Consider the following 14,487-nt stretch of genomic DNA (forward strand, 5'->3'; position numbering starts at 1 on the left):
GCTAAAGCTTAGATTATTGAAAAACAATATGGTTTGACCAGTATAAATCTGTAATAATGAAATTTTGTAGAATTTCGTAAAATTAACAAATAATAAAGAAGCAGTACATTTGAACAGTTCAAGGATATTTTTAAAGTTTCAAAACGAAAATTAATTTAAAAAAATTATGTTCGTTACTGAAACTTCTATTAAAATTTGTGTGCTTTTGATAAACATTGGCTGCACTCATCACACTTTCAAATATTTCAATTTCAAATATATTCAAAGATTCAAAGGTTTCATTTTTTTAATACAAAAAAAAACTGCTTCGGGGTGAAAATGTCTATTTAATTGTTGATAACAAGTATTTAGCCTGTAATTAAATTTTCAAATAGATTTTTCTGAATTGAAGTTTTCATTTATTCTCAATGCTGATTCGAGTACGAAAAGCTGTCAAACTTTAATTCATTATTCTCAATTCTTAGTTTTGAAATTTTTCATTTGAATTTCATGCATCTATTCACTTTTTAAAACCCGTTACTTATTGAGTAGACTTTCCAGAATTCCGCAAATCCGGGCATTTAGTTTCTAAATTTAAAACTCAATACAGGTTAATATTCAGGCAAATCCAGTCAAAATCTACGTATTTTCCGTAAAAAGGCAAAAAAAGCTGAAAAATAAGCACACGAAACATGATTTTTTTCAAGGAATATCAGCGGCGTTTAAATCTTATTTCACAATTTCAAAATGCATGCGAATTTATTTCGCAAGTTGAAAATTTAAAATTTTGTAAAAATTGTGATCAATCCTGGAAAAACTGGACCTCATTCCTCGATAACCGGTCAAGCAGACTGGACCTGGCATCTCCCAATTTTTCCTTTAAAAATCTGGGCAAGCATCGGGTGAAACAGCAAACTGGAATGCTAATGAGCCATGGCCGTGGGATCGGGGGGCGTTTTTGGGGTTAAAACCTCCCCCATGAGGGTCCAGGAAAAACAAGCCAGGTTTTTTACTCTACGCTCAATTTTCATTTCTCAACAAAATTTTGATGACTGAGTAAGGTTTTTCAAGAATTACAAATTTGACTAAAAACTGATGCCTAAATCTCAAAAACTAATCCCTGGTGAAGAATTCTGCAACAGTTTTTCAAAATTTTTCCATTTGTTGATTGAAACTCAGTACTTTATATTAAACTTTAAATGAGATCAAATTCATTTCGGAAATTCTGGTTCCATACTGTCAAAATCATAATTGTATTTCTGTTTTCATATTTATCTAGTATAAGATTTCTGATTTGAAATTCGAATAATCATTAGAAATTTTCAAAAGATAGATAATGTTTTGAAATCTTGGTTCAAGTATTGTTTTGCATTTCATATAAAATTTGAACCATGAATTTTCAAATGCATATGCATTTTCAAAATTTAAATGATCATTTTCAGAATTTGGAAAAACATATAAGAAACCGTCCTGAGCATTTGTTTCGTGTTAAGATTCGATATTCTTGAACTTAAATCTTTAGCGAAACTCAGGTATATCCAAGCTTCAAAACAGCGATTCAGAACTGAAAACTTGGAACCAGATCTTCATTTGAAACTCATTATTAAAATTCAGATTCACAAGTTGGATGAAAAAAAAGATTGAAATAATGATTGAACCCCAAAACATCAAAATTTTAATTAAAGATTCCTGGTTGAGGGCTCTGAAACTTATTTCACATCTTGGTTCATAATTTAATTCTGCTTTGGACAAAGGATTTAGAAAACTTATTGAAGTTCGGAATTAGATTCCAATTTCAACTTTTTGATGCACGTTAAGAATTCAGATCAAAGAATGATATTAAAAATTCAAGTTCTGATTCATAAGGTAAATGAGTTTTACAATCAACATCAAAACATCAAAATGACTATTCCGTTAAGGAATTCAAATGTCAAGAAATCACAAATTTATAGTGTTGATAGGTAACGAAACCATCGACAGGATTTATATTTAGGAATTAATTTTAAATGAAGAATCGTGGCCGATAAAGAAACATGTAATCGTCACGTGAAAAATTCTGCAGAGAATTTCATATTTTGTCGGTAAATTTTGAATTCGGATTTGCAACAATCAGACTTGAAAGGAAAATTTTGATATTCTATTTTCTCTTTTAAAAATTTTATATTTTTTCCATCGATGGTTGAATTGAAATGGTTGATGCATTCTTAAAAGGTTTTGGAAATTTCAACTGCTCAACTTTCATAGAGAGCAAAAAAGTGATTGCGAGTGCTCAAAATATAAAATAAGATGAGAAGCTGTCTAAGAACTATATTTTTTTTGTGAATGATAAACTTTGATTTTCCTGTGTTTGTGTTCGTTTGATTAAAAAATGAACAAACGTTTTGGAAATAAATAATCTTATGTTAATTTAATTTTGTTGTTTTAGAACAACAATTATGTCTTGCATTTACGGTTAATGGTAAACTAAATCTTGATCTCTATGCTGATACTTCAAAAACAATAAAAAGCAAAAAAATGTTGAACTATTCTCCGAAAATGCTATTTTGCCATTTGGTCCTTTCCGCTTGTTCTTACAGCAGATGCAATTTGAAAATTCTCTGCTGGAATAAAAATCTGTGTGTCACGTCACAGGACTCAATTATCGCTTTAGCACGATTTTGTAAATATTTTACTCAAAAATATATATAATATTAGCGCAGTTAACCAAAGAGCCGCAGCTTTACATCAAAAGAGCCACAGGTTGCCGACCTATGCCCTAGGCTAAATCGTCAAATGTAAACTAATCAAGCTGTAGCTCTATAATTCAGTTGACTTCATCGAGTTGAATTCGCTGCTAGATTCTACGGCAGAAAATGCTCATCGTGCCCCGATCAATTGTGTTCTATACGCCCCGAGTCAACAAGTTGGAGTAAAAACGCGTTTTAAAATTTACTATAGTAAAAAATCAATAATTTAATAATGGTGAATGTTGAGGAATTATGTGTACATCGTACTGCAGTGCGTGTCTTATTTTCATCCAGACTAAGGTTGTGCAATTACATCGCATTCAATAAAAAAAATCCATTACATTCTCTTCTTCTTACTTAGTAGCTCAAAGATATGCTAACCTTAAGAGTGCATAGTTTATATATTGAAAACAAGGAAAGCTGGAAATTTTAAAGGGTTTAGAGAAAGAGTGCGTTCTTTGAGATGGAACAATAAATTTATTTTTGTTAAACATTTTAAAAACTATTTTAATAAGATTCGATATAGTAAACATTAGTTTCAATAAAAGTGCAATTTGATCTAAGAATAGTGCTAGTTTTAAGCAAAATACAAATGTAAATATTTTTTGATAAGTCATAACATTGAAAACACAGAATGGACCGAGTGACTTATGGAGTTATGTTCATCAAGTTATGTCGTGAGACGGTAAAATTTGTATGTAAATAAAATAAATAATTTAACCAAATAAGGCAGATGAAAGAAAAATTTCGATTCCAGTAAAAAGTATTAATTTTAAATGACAAATATGTCATCAGTAAAAAAAGATGTAATAATCTTCTGTTGATGTTTTAAATAAAATCAAGTAAATGAGTTTTTTCTTCCAACAAACAAACACACACTCAAAACTACTCACCGATCCAACATCTTGGTGCTGGACTTCTCGTAGCGCTCCAGCAACTGCGGCAGGTGCGCATCATCGTCGCAGGAACTTCCCCAGCCGAGTACCCGGGCCAGGTCGTTTCCGGTTCCGAGTGGAAGCACCGCTATTTGGCATTGTTTCTGTGAGCGACAAAAAAGAGAAGAAAAGAATGAATGAACAGGCGAAAATATAATGGAAAATTAACCTACACGTATGGTACGCTTTAATGATGTCGTAAATTTATGACATTGAGCCTTTTTTTTTTCGTGGGCGGCACATAAATGTGGTATTGCGCGCAATAAACGAAAAATCTAGAAATCATGAAGGCTCGTATTGAGATTAATGGCTTTGGCGCGACGAAGTCGAAAGGTGACGGACAAACATTGTATTCATTTTTGATTGCTATTAATTTTGAAAATATGTCTACACCGTTGGAATATGAATTATTTTTAAACTTTTGAAAATTTCGAAATCCTCTAAAGTATGTCGTGAACAGTTGAAACAGTTTATTTGAACTAAATGTCTCGTCTTATATGAAGAGAGAATTCAAGAAATTTCCTTTTTTTGTTGGTGAAACATAAAAAAAACTGCACTGTTTTGAAAAATTCATAACGCTCGCTTGTTTACATCGGCCCGAAAAACGCCCCAAACGAAAATTTACCTGTGCCTCTGACAGGCAAAAAATGTAGGAAGGTACTCTTTCAAGTCTACAAATCTTGTTCCGCGTATCCCCTTGCCCACCTCAAGTGGCTCCAGAGAGCGTGCTGCTTCCTTTATCCTCTGCCTGGAACCTTCGGACGCATTTGGACCTTTTGGTCCAGCAGTTTAGTCGGTCCGTTGGGCTTGTTGATCGGGTAATGGAAGAGAAAATTGGATCCATAAAATTTGCGTCCGGCGTATGTTCTTCCTTTTTTGCTTTCCTATTTTTCAAGATGTAGCTTATTGTTACCGGAAAGGTTGTTTGGCTGATTTACATCCATCTGTGATGGGAAGATTGCTGCCCGGTTTTTTCCCGGAATCTTTCAGAACCAGGTGAGATTTTTCGATTCACGAACTCGATAATGGGTTGAAAGTCATTGTGTAAGCTCTAGGAAGAGATATTGAGTCCGTCGAGAGGGTTTCCCAATTTGTAAATTGAGTTTGAAAGGGTACATTGCTTTCTATTCGGGAGCCCCTTTTTTAAATAAAAAAAAACGTTTAGTCCTTTTTTTGTTTTTCATTATCGTTATCCACAGTGGTACTGCTGAATTTTTCATATGAAGGACTGGTAGTAGTACTAGGAAAATATAGAAAAAAGTTGATTGCTGTTCGATCCTTTCTTCAAATTTCAAGCCATGGATTTAGTTCTTCTAAGTTGGTTCTCATAAGTTGAAGAATTGTTCAAACGAAATCTGACATGAGAAGCAAACTTCATAATTTCAAGATTCTGCTGAATTCTCTGTAACAAAATTACGTTCCAGCCAAAAAAAGAAACGAAATGAAAGCTATGATATACCAACCACACCGACCTAAGCATCAGGTGTGATTTTACCGGAAAATTTTCCCGACCCCAAATGGCGTCGGAAGCCCTTTCTGCTTTTTCGGTCCGTTTTATGATTTTTTACCCACGTCTTAGTACATCTGTGTGATAGATGTCAGCCAGCCAGGATAATGCCGGGGCCAAAACTTTCAGACTTCATCCAAAGATATGGTTGCTGGTTTTTCACCGTTGGAAGTTTCATTCATTTTTTTGTTGTCTTCCGTTGGGTTCGGGATTTTATGGGCTTTCCAAGGACGTGGATCGTTCATTAAAACGATATAACCAAGCGGAACAACATAACAAATCCCGGTAATGACGTCAAATTTATGAGTTTCCACTCCAGCTGAGGGATGTCGAATTTGGGGTTTTTCTTTGTTTAAATCTGAATTTTCCGGCTGGTTTCTGCTAAAAAACAGTTTTGGGAAAAATATTACTGTAAAAATTCCTTTGTACAATTTAACATCTAAGAGTTTGATTGCGTATCAAATTTTTACCATTGCTTGTCAAATGGTCGTGAAATTAAATGAACAAACAAACAAACAAACAAGCAATTTTGGTGAGCACTGAGCATAAATTATTAAATCTCGTTTTGAGAATTAAATTTTGAATATTGTTTTTTCTGTGGTTTTCATTTTTATGATGATACATCCCTAGTTTAAAAAGTTCGTTTTCAATAAAAATACATCAATATCATCAACAACGGACTAAGACTATGGAGAAAAATACAACGAGAATGCGTTCCGTAAACTGGGGGAAAATTTATCACCGGGTTAACTTTGATCAACATGAAATTTTTGAAGATAATCAGAATTAACTAAGTCTGAAGTTGAAATATCTGAAAAATGTTTTCTACGCTTGAAAGCCCATAAACGAAGTTTATAATAGGCTAAATTTGATTTGTAGTTGGAGATTTTTTATATTACTTAAAATTTAATTTTTAAGTTCAAAAATATCTGTTTTTTTTTCGAAGACTCACAAACAAACACCTCTCCTGATAAAATGATAGCATTTAGAAGCAAAAAGGTTGTTTTATAAGAAAGTTTTTTTTATCCTTTGTTTAGTTATAGCTTTAAAGTTATTTTTATAGTCATTCTATGATAATTTTTGGATATTATAAAAAACGGGCATTTTCTATTAGAAAGCCTGTATAGAATAGTTAAATAACTAAAACACTATTAAATGGTTAAGATTAAACAAAAAATAACATAGGAACAGTGGGAGGACCTAGGAAATGGCATGAAGGTCAAATTTCATTTGTTTTTGAGGTAAAAAAATATAGAGAAATGTTTATAATTTTTGCCCCTAAATGTATGCAGCAACATTGTCCATCTTTTTGAGTATATCTGGTTTTGAAAGAAAACGTCAATTGAGTCCAAACAAAAAACTACTGCTTCAACCCTTCAGTGCTAATTGGCATTTAACCAATAATTTTGAAGATGTTGAGATACGTTAAAACCATAGTGATCAAAGTTACTCCGAAACATGACATCTGGTATTGTGATAAATTTTTAGTTATAGCCACTAATTTCGTTTAAATATTCTGCTATCAATGATCATGCAATATACTCCTTACCTCAGTAGGTATTTTAACATTTTTAAGTGTCACAACAGAGCAACCTCCTCAAAAATACTCGAAAATTTATTTAAAAAATGATCAAAGCTTGCCCAGTTTACAGTACTTCGAATTATTAAATAAAAGGATTAACGCAAAATATAAGTATCTTGCCCATAATATAACCATAGAAATTATAATATGTAAGTTAAAAAAAACGAAAATCGAATATCCAATTTCAAAATTTTAGCACTCCTCACAAATAGGAAATCCAATGAAAAATCAGGAATCTGAATCAAGATGATCATTTTCTATTTAGTACATACTTTTATTGGAAATTAGAATTATTAAATTGCATTGAAGTGTCACTCAGAAGTGGTCATTAAATTAAAAATGTGGAAATCATGTAGATTAATGAAAATTTCAAAATTAAACATTCATTTTCATTGATATTCTTGGTTGGTAAAAAATAAGCCAAAATAAGTACCTACTTCAAGTAAGGGGTTTGTACTGAAACATCAACATCATTTTTGTTTCTTCTGTGGAGTCGAGCCTGAATATGGTTTTTGTGCCAATTTATAAATTTTCCAAAGTAAATTTCCCGCTGAACAACTTTGTCGAAGACCTTAACTTTGTATCTTATTGGGCAAAAAAGTTATTAGCTGGGGTATGTCTTTCGGCATTGATAAACCATAAATTCAATTGACATCACATAAATATTCAATTTTCCCATACAAACCTAAAAGTCCAAATTTACTCATGTAAACGTTACTTAAAAATTCTGCAAAAAAACATGAATTAGTTTTGAACCAAAACGAAGCTTTTAAGACCCCAGGGTTTCAGAAATTTAAAAATGACCCCAAATCGATTCAGTCGAATACACAAACAATGTAGTGGAAAGAGAGGTGATGAAAAAGAACTTTTTTTCAATATGACTGAACAATGTGATGGAAAGAGAGGTGATGAGAAAGAAACGTTACAATGGTAGTACCTAGTACAGTTTTTTCTTTGTTAACATACTTACTATGACAAAAATTACGTAACTTTAGACAATTTTCGCGGCGCATAATGGCAAGGATAAATAAAGCTCCCAAAAAAACGCATCGAGACGTAGGCTTTGTACCTATATGTTCACTTTTACTCTCTCTTGGAGATGTAATTGTAAGCGTTTTTTTGCACCACCTTAGTAAAAATGTTTACAGGGTGATACAAAGACTTTTTTAAAAAATAGCCTTGATAATTTTTTAGCTAAAAAAACTCGCATCCCTAGACCACCTTTTTCGTAAAGACTTAAGCCAGCTGTCAAAACTTTTTTCAGTATGGCTGAACGTGCGATTTAGCATATGAGACCACCATACTTCACTCATCATGATTTTAGAGAAGCTTTCAGAGAAGTGACGTGGAATTATAAAACTTAATAGACGATTGCTTCTAAGCCGATAAGATGAATTCCTCAAGTAAAATATTTTATTAACTAGCTGACCCGGTGTGCTTTGCTACACCTTTCAGAATCAAATGATGTTTTCAAAAATTATTCAAATTTTTATTGTTTTATTGGCATTATTTTAAATCAAATTATAACATAACCACAACCGCTTTAAAGTGAGAGCTGCAGCTGAAGTTTCAAATTGCAACACAAAGATAACTTAAACTAATGTTTTGAATCTTGCTCTATAAACTTGTGTTAATGATCTGATAATTTAGATCTGTCTGAAATGTCTTAAATTAATCGTACGCAAAGAATCTAACTTATATAATATGGTTGTTTTTTCTTGATATGTTCTGGATTCATGCTAAAAAACTGATAAGAGAGCCCTCACCCCTGTCCTTCCCTTCACCCCCTGCTGAATGGAGATCGTGATCTTTAATAATCATACCCAGTTTTTTCGTTCCCAAAAATTCTCTTATTTCAAATAAAGTTTCATTGGTTGATAAGTTTTTAAGCCTTACAACAAAATGTATATGGAGCCTCCTCCTTTCTTCCCCTCTCTACACTGTAAAGCGTAAAGGTCTGTAACAATCGTGGAAACATATATCGTAATCAAGTACCTTTCCATGCCATATTTGTCTTCCTTTCGTTGGCATCGTTAGCATAAATTAAGAACTTATGCTAACAAAATTGTATTGGGCTCACCTCCCTCCTCCTATGAACCTACTCACTGAAAGGAGGATGGTGTGTCAGGTAATCATAGAACCATACCAAAATGATTTGTCCATTTCTCGGATTTTGTAAGGAAAAAAATTAATGTAAGCTTCCTCTTCCCTTCCTATATTCCCAATTCCATCATCCGACTGCAAGAAAGAAATTGTTTCACATAGAAAAAGTATTTTTCGTACTCAAATACTTTTTGATGCCAAATTTGGTTTCATTTGTTCGATTAATTCTCGAGTTATGCAAAAAATTGTATGGAAACCCCTCTTTCCCCCTGTATATCTTTCCTTTGAAAAAAGGTGGGGCTTAAATTAATGATAGAAACATTTCTCGTATCCAAATACCCTTACATGCCAAATATGGTTATATTTGCTCGATCAGCTCTCCAGTTAGACTAAAAATTGTATTTTCATCCAACTCTTTGAAGGAGTGAGGGATACCAAATATTTATAGAAGCATTTTTCGTACCCAAATATCGTTCCATGCAAAATTTGGTTCCATTTGCTGTTGTAGTTCTCGAGTTATGCAGTAAAAATTGTATGAAACTCCCCTTTCTCTTTCCTTTCTCCCCGCTGGAAGAAGGAAGGGGTCTCTAACAATCATTAGAACATGACACGTTCCCAAATACCGCCTCATGCCAAATTTGGTTCCATTTGCTTAATTAGTTTTTGAGTTATTTAAAAAATCATAAAAGAGGCCCCTCCCCCCTTTATATCTCCCTACTGGAAAGAGCGATGGGTCTCATAAAATCATAGAAATATTTTTAGTATCCAAATACCCTCCCATGCCAAATTTGGTTCCATTTGCTTTATTAGTTTTTGAGTTATGTAAAAAAATATGAAAGAGGTCCTCTCCCCCTTTTTACTGGAAAGAGGGAGGGTTCTCAAATAATCATTGAAATATTTTTCGTATCCAAATACCTTCCCGTGCCAAATTTTGTTTAAATATCTTGATTAGTTTTCGAGTTATATGAAAAATTGTAAAGTAGCCCCTCTCCCCCCTTCCTATCACCCCACTGAAAGGAGGGAGGGGTACCTGATATTCATAGAAGTATTCCTCGTTCCCAAATACCACCCCATGCCAAATTTGATACCATTTGCTTGATGGGTTTTCGAGTTATGCAAAAAATTGACTTTTGTTTGGGAGGCCCCTCCCTCCTTCATGAGAGAGGGAGGGGTCTCAAACTATAATAGGAACCTTCCCCTGCCTCCAATACCCCCACCTGCCAAGTTTCACGCAAATCGGTTCAGTAGTTTTCGAGTCTATAGGGAACAGACAGACAGACAGACAGACAGACAGACAGACAGAAATTCATTTTTATATATATAGATGAAAAACGAAAGTCTTATTTTGTAAAAATTGTCAAAGGATGTTACTAAACCTTCGTTTTATGGGGACTAGCTCTAAAGTAACGAGATAGATTAAAGATGAAGCATATGCAGCTATGCAATGCCACTTTAAGCCGATTTATGATAACCAACGGCGCGCTAACTAAAAATTCAGCAATTTCTTTTGAGACCAACTGTGAATATTTATTAAGTCAGCATTCATAATATCTGTTGTAGGTACTACTTTTTAAATTACTAGCAGCACAAAAATTAATTTGAACAGAGTCGGCAAACATATGAATGAAGCTCTTCGACAAGACGTAGGAAAGTAGTTTATAAACAAAAACAAAAATTGATCCCAGGAATGATCCTTGAGGAACCTGGGGAGAGCTTGATTGATGTTTATTATACGAAACAAATTGTTTCCGATTTCATATCAAACATCCGATTCAATTGCAAATCATAACAATAATAATGCTAGCCACCTGGTCCATCAAACTCCATCGCAAAGTACAACTTTATTCCGATAATCGGTCCAAAAAATTCACTTTTAGAGACCTTAATGCCATTCTATTGTTTTCATATAGTGATCTTAGAATTTCCAAAGCACTCAGACGGTACCATGTACTTATTTCTTGACCAAAATCATCCGGCACACCCTAATTAATTCCGGATATTCAAAAATGGGCATGAATTTGGTTAAATTGCAAAATAGTGCTGCCAACTATGACTTAAATCTAGAGAAATAGTGTTTGACTATTAAAAAACATTAGTATTTTTGAATTCCAACCTTTTGGATTCAAATTATGCCTAAAATCTATGTTTCATCATTTTGCATCATACTTATGAATGTTAATGAAGAAATCAAGCAGTTTGATAAAGTTTTATAACTCAAATATCAAATTCCTTAACGGAGCATCTCTTAAAACTCCCTTTTCATACCTTTGAAAACCTTTGAAATTCTGGAAAACTCCTTAAAATGCAGTTATTCATTCAAATAATTCGTCGAAGCATTATTATTCACTTTTACACAGTAAATTTTTAAAAATAATCTTGTTTTTGTTAAAAAACTCAAGTGGTACTATTCTTATTTCGCACTTTTTCCCATTTTTGGTCCTCAACGCCAATTGCTACGTCCAAAAAAGTAAACTTATGCTTGATTTATCCATTAAACAATTCATCAACAATTCAAATCAACTAACGTCTTCTAAACGTATTCAAATAGCGAACCTTGTTGACAATATTGATTTCTCTTCAGATATAAAATATAGTTCAACTCCATGAGGGTTCAGTAAAGAAAACGATTTATTTTTTTGTACAATCAAAATTAAAAATTCTTCATCAAATTTTGACTGCAGCTTGTTATTTAGACTCAGAACAGATGTCAAAATCTCGAAAACAGATCCCAGGTTTAGAATTCTAATAGTTTTCCAAAATTTTCTCACTTGTTCAAAGAAATTCATTCCTGATCATGGAATTTTAAATGAGCTAACACTAATTTCCAAGGTTCTGGGTCCATATTATCAAAACCAAAATTGTATATCTGTTTTCATGTTTTGGATTCTGTATTCTGTATTTCTGTAGTTCGGTTCGAATCTTCATTTGTAATTTTTTTTTTATGAAATCGTCATTCAAATACTATTTTGCATTTCTTCCAAATTCGATTCAAATTTGAAACTATGAATACGAGTGATATGATAACTATCAATATTTCGATCATAATTAACTGGATGTGAAAAAAATACCATCCCGAGTTTTTGTTTCATATTCAGATTCGAAGTTCCTTAATTGCATTTTTAAGCAGATTTCAAAAATAACAAAGCTTCCAAGCTAGAAAGTTTCCAGGATTGAACACTTAGAATCAGTTTTCTAATTCTAAATTCATACTTTAATTCAGATTTGCGGATTAAATAGAAATAATTCGGTATCGAATTTTGAATTCGAAGAATGCTCCAACATCACTGTTTCGAGAAAAATGCGTTCAAAGTTTGACAGCTCCCCATAAGCTCCCAGCAGAATTTTTTTTTTTTGATACTTCATCACCCAGCTGATAAATCCATTTGTTTATATTTATCGCATTTGCCCTATTCAAAATTCACTACCGAATTTAATTAATGAATTCAGATTCAAATCAAAGATATGATTTGGTGACTAAGGGCCCTCCAACAGATTTCAGTTCTTGGCTAATATGTTAAATTCTGATTTAATGAATCAATTTTTTTTAACATTTATGTAATCCTTTTGAAAGAAACACATTCGCGCAAAAGATAGAACGAGATAACTCTTATTTGGTCCGCATGTGTTAAAATGATTAAAATTACTATTTCGTTAAAGAATTCAAATCACAAATATGAAGTAGAATTTGAGTATATTTCGCACTTTTTGTTTGATAAAAAACTTATTTTTTTTCAATTATCTACAAAATTTTAATTATAGAATTGATTTTTAATGAAGATATGAACTGATCATGAAACATGTAATCTTTTCGTAAAAAAATTTGCAGGGAATTCTTTTTTTTTTTTGGTTTATTGATAAACATTATAAGTATTGAAGTTTAAAATCTAAAATCTTAAATTTGGATCAATTTGTCAGAATCAGATAAAATTCACAAAAATATAATCTTTTACTTTTAAACTTACATCAAATAATCAAATCTCAAGAGCTTGACAAATTGAGCTTTTTTTTATTTGAGCGTTAAATCGGATTGTTTAGGAAACTAAAAGTTTTTTTGAAAAAAAATCTAATTTCTAATATGTTCTATTTAAATAAGCCAAATTCACCAGATTTTTAGCAAATTCAAAGATTTCAACCACGGGTGAAAAAAATTTACTATTTTATTACTAAAGGATCCCTTATAAAAATCTTAAATTAAAAAAATCGATTTCAAAAGTTTCAATAAAATAAAATATGAAAAACTTTTAATGTCAAAGAACTTCAAAATGAATAATCAAATAGCATAAAAACCCCGTTTAATTTTCATTTTTCATACATTTGTTGATTAAAATATCTTTGAAAAAAAAAAATAGGTCACCAAACCTCAGCCCTCCCTCCTTCCCATGACGCGGTTCTTCCCACGGTCCTGGAGGAAAGAATACAGAGCAAAGAATGTTTTGTGATGTGCTTTAAAATAATAAATAGTTTTTTTTACTTTCTCCGATGAAAATGTGTTTACTTTTGTGATTTATGACTATGTCAACTTTGTCGGTTTCAACCCACTTTTACTTCTATGGATTTTTTTTTCTATCCGAGAACTATTTAAGTACACGTTATTGCCCTAACATATTCTTAAAATAATTTAGAACTTTATTTCATAAAAATATACATTGAAAAATTTACTGTTCTTCACGTAATCTGGAGTATATTCTACTGAATAACACCTTTAAAGAAGGGTGATTTGTCCAAACTTTAATGAAAGCACATCGAACGGAACGTTAAATTTCAAAAATTTCAGTTCATTATAACTGTTTTTGCAACAAAATTTATTATTTCTTAAACTCCGCAGTAGGGTAGCCCTTTGGCTATTTAATCATATCCCACAACGAAATTTGCTTTTTTGTTATTTATTTAGTTATTCTGATCAACAGATCACATAGAGATCCAAATGATGACTTAAAATTAAATTAAATTAAAACACTTAGGTTTAGCTACGGGCTCCTCAACGCACTTAGAACTTTTCTTCGGAAAACATCCCTCGAAACGTCGAAGTCAAAATGTTCGGAAAAACGGTTGAACGATTTCATTACACCGATGAGGGCGCTGTTTGCTCCATAATTGTTCATTCGGATGGGAACATACAATTGAAGATCCTGATTTCTAAGACCACGGGGTCGCACACTTAGTGGAATAGCTTCCAGTAGAGTGGGACAGTCGATTCGCGATGTCAAGAGATCAGCAACGAAAGATGCACGGGTTGCATGTCTACGGCATGTTAGAGAACAACATTTCAGAAGTCATCTAATTATTTTCAACTAAGCGAAAAAAGTTTAAGCCCTTTTATTTTTATTTTCCGTACATCGATATTCTTTTCAACAAGTTACAAATTTGCAATAGATTAAAAAAGTGTTAAATCGTTTTTTTTTTTTCATTTGAACATCATTACTCTATTCAGAATGATGTATCAAAAAATAAAAATTGAATGTAAAATCAAGAATCAACTTTCTCGAAACATTTCAATAAGCTACAGACCCTCCCTTCGGTGAATATAGAATAAGTATGTGGAAGAATGCTAAGAATAAAATTTGTGTTTTAACGAATTAAAAAAATCTATTTCAGTTTCTAAAAATTTCGTAAGATGAATTTTTTAATGATTTTTCACCAATTTTCAAAAGCTTA

The 14,487-nt window shown here is 32.2% G+C and overlaps 1 protein-coding gene across 3 annotated transcripts in view; it reads right to left on the minus strand.

Annotated features, from left to right (window-relative positions):
* Positions 1-14,487, minus strand: part of LOC129754924 (diacylglycerol kinase eta-like) — a 453,200-nt gene that overhangs the window by 38,449 nt on the left and 400,264 nt on the right. For all 3 annotated transcript variants that reach the window (XM_055751191.1, XM_055751192.1, XM_055751193.1), the window contains one exon: positions 3,599-3,744. In XM_055751191.1, coding sequence (XP_055607166.1) covers positions 3,599-3,744 — 146 coding nt within the window. The remainder of the gene's footprint in view (positions 1-3,598; positions 3,745-14,487) is intronic.

The sequence above is a fragment of the Uranotaenia lowii genome, chromosome 3 (assembly GCF_029784155.1).
Source record: "Uranotaenia lowii strain MFRU-FL chromosome 3, ASM2978415v1, whole genome shotgun sequence".
NCBI lineage: Eukaryota > Metazoa > Arthropoda > Insecta > Diptera > Culicidae > Uranotaenia > Uranotaenia lowii.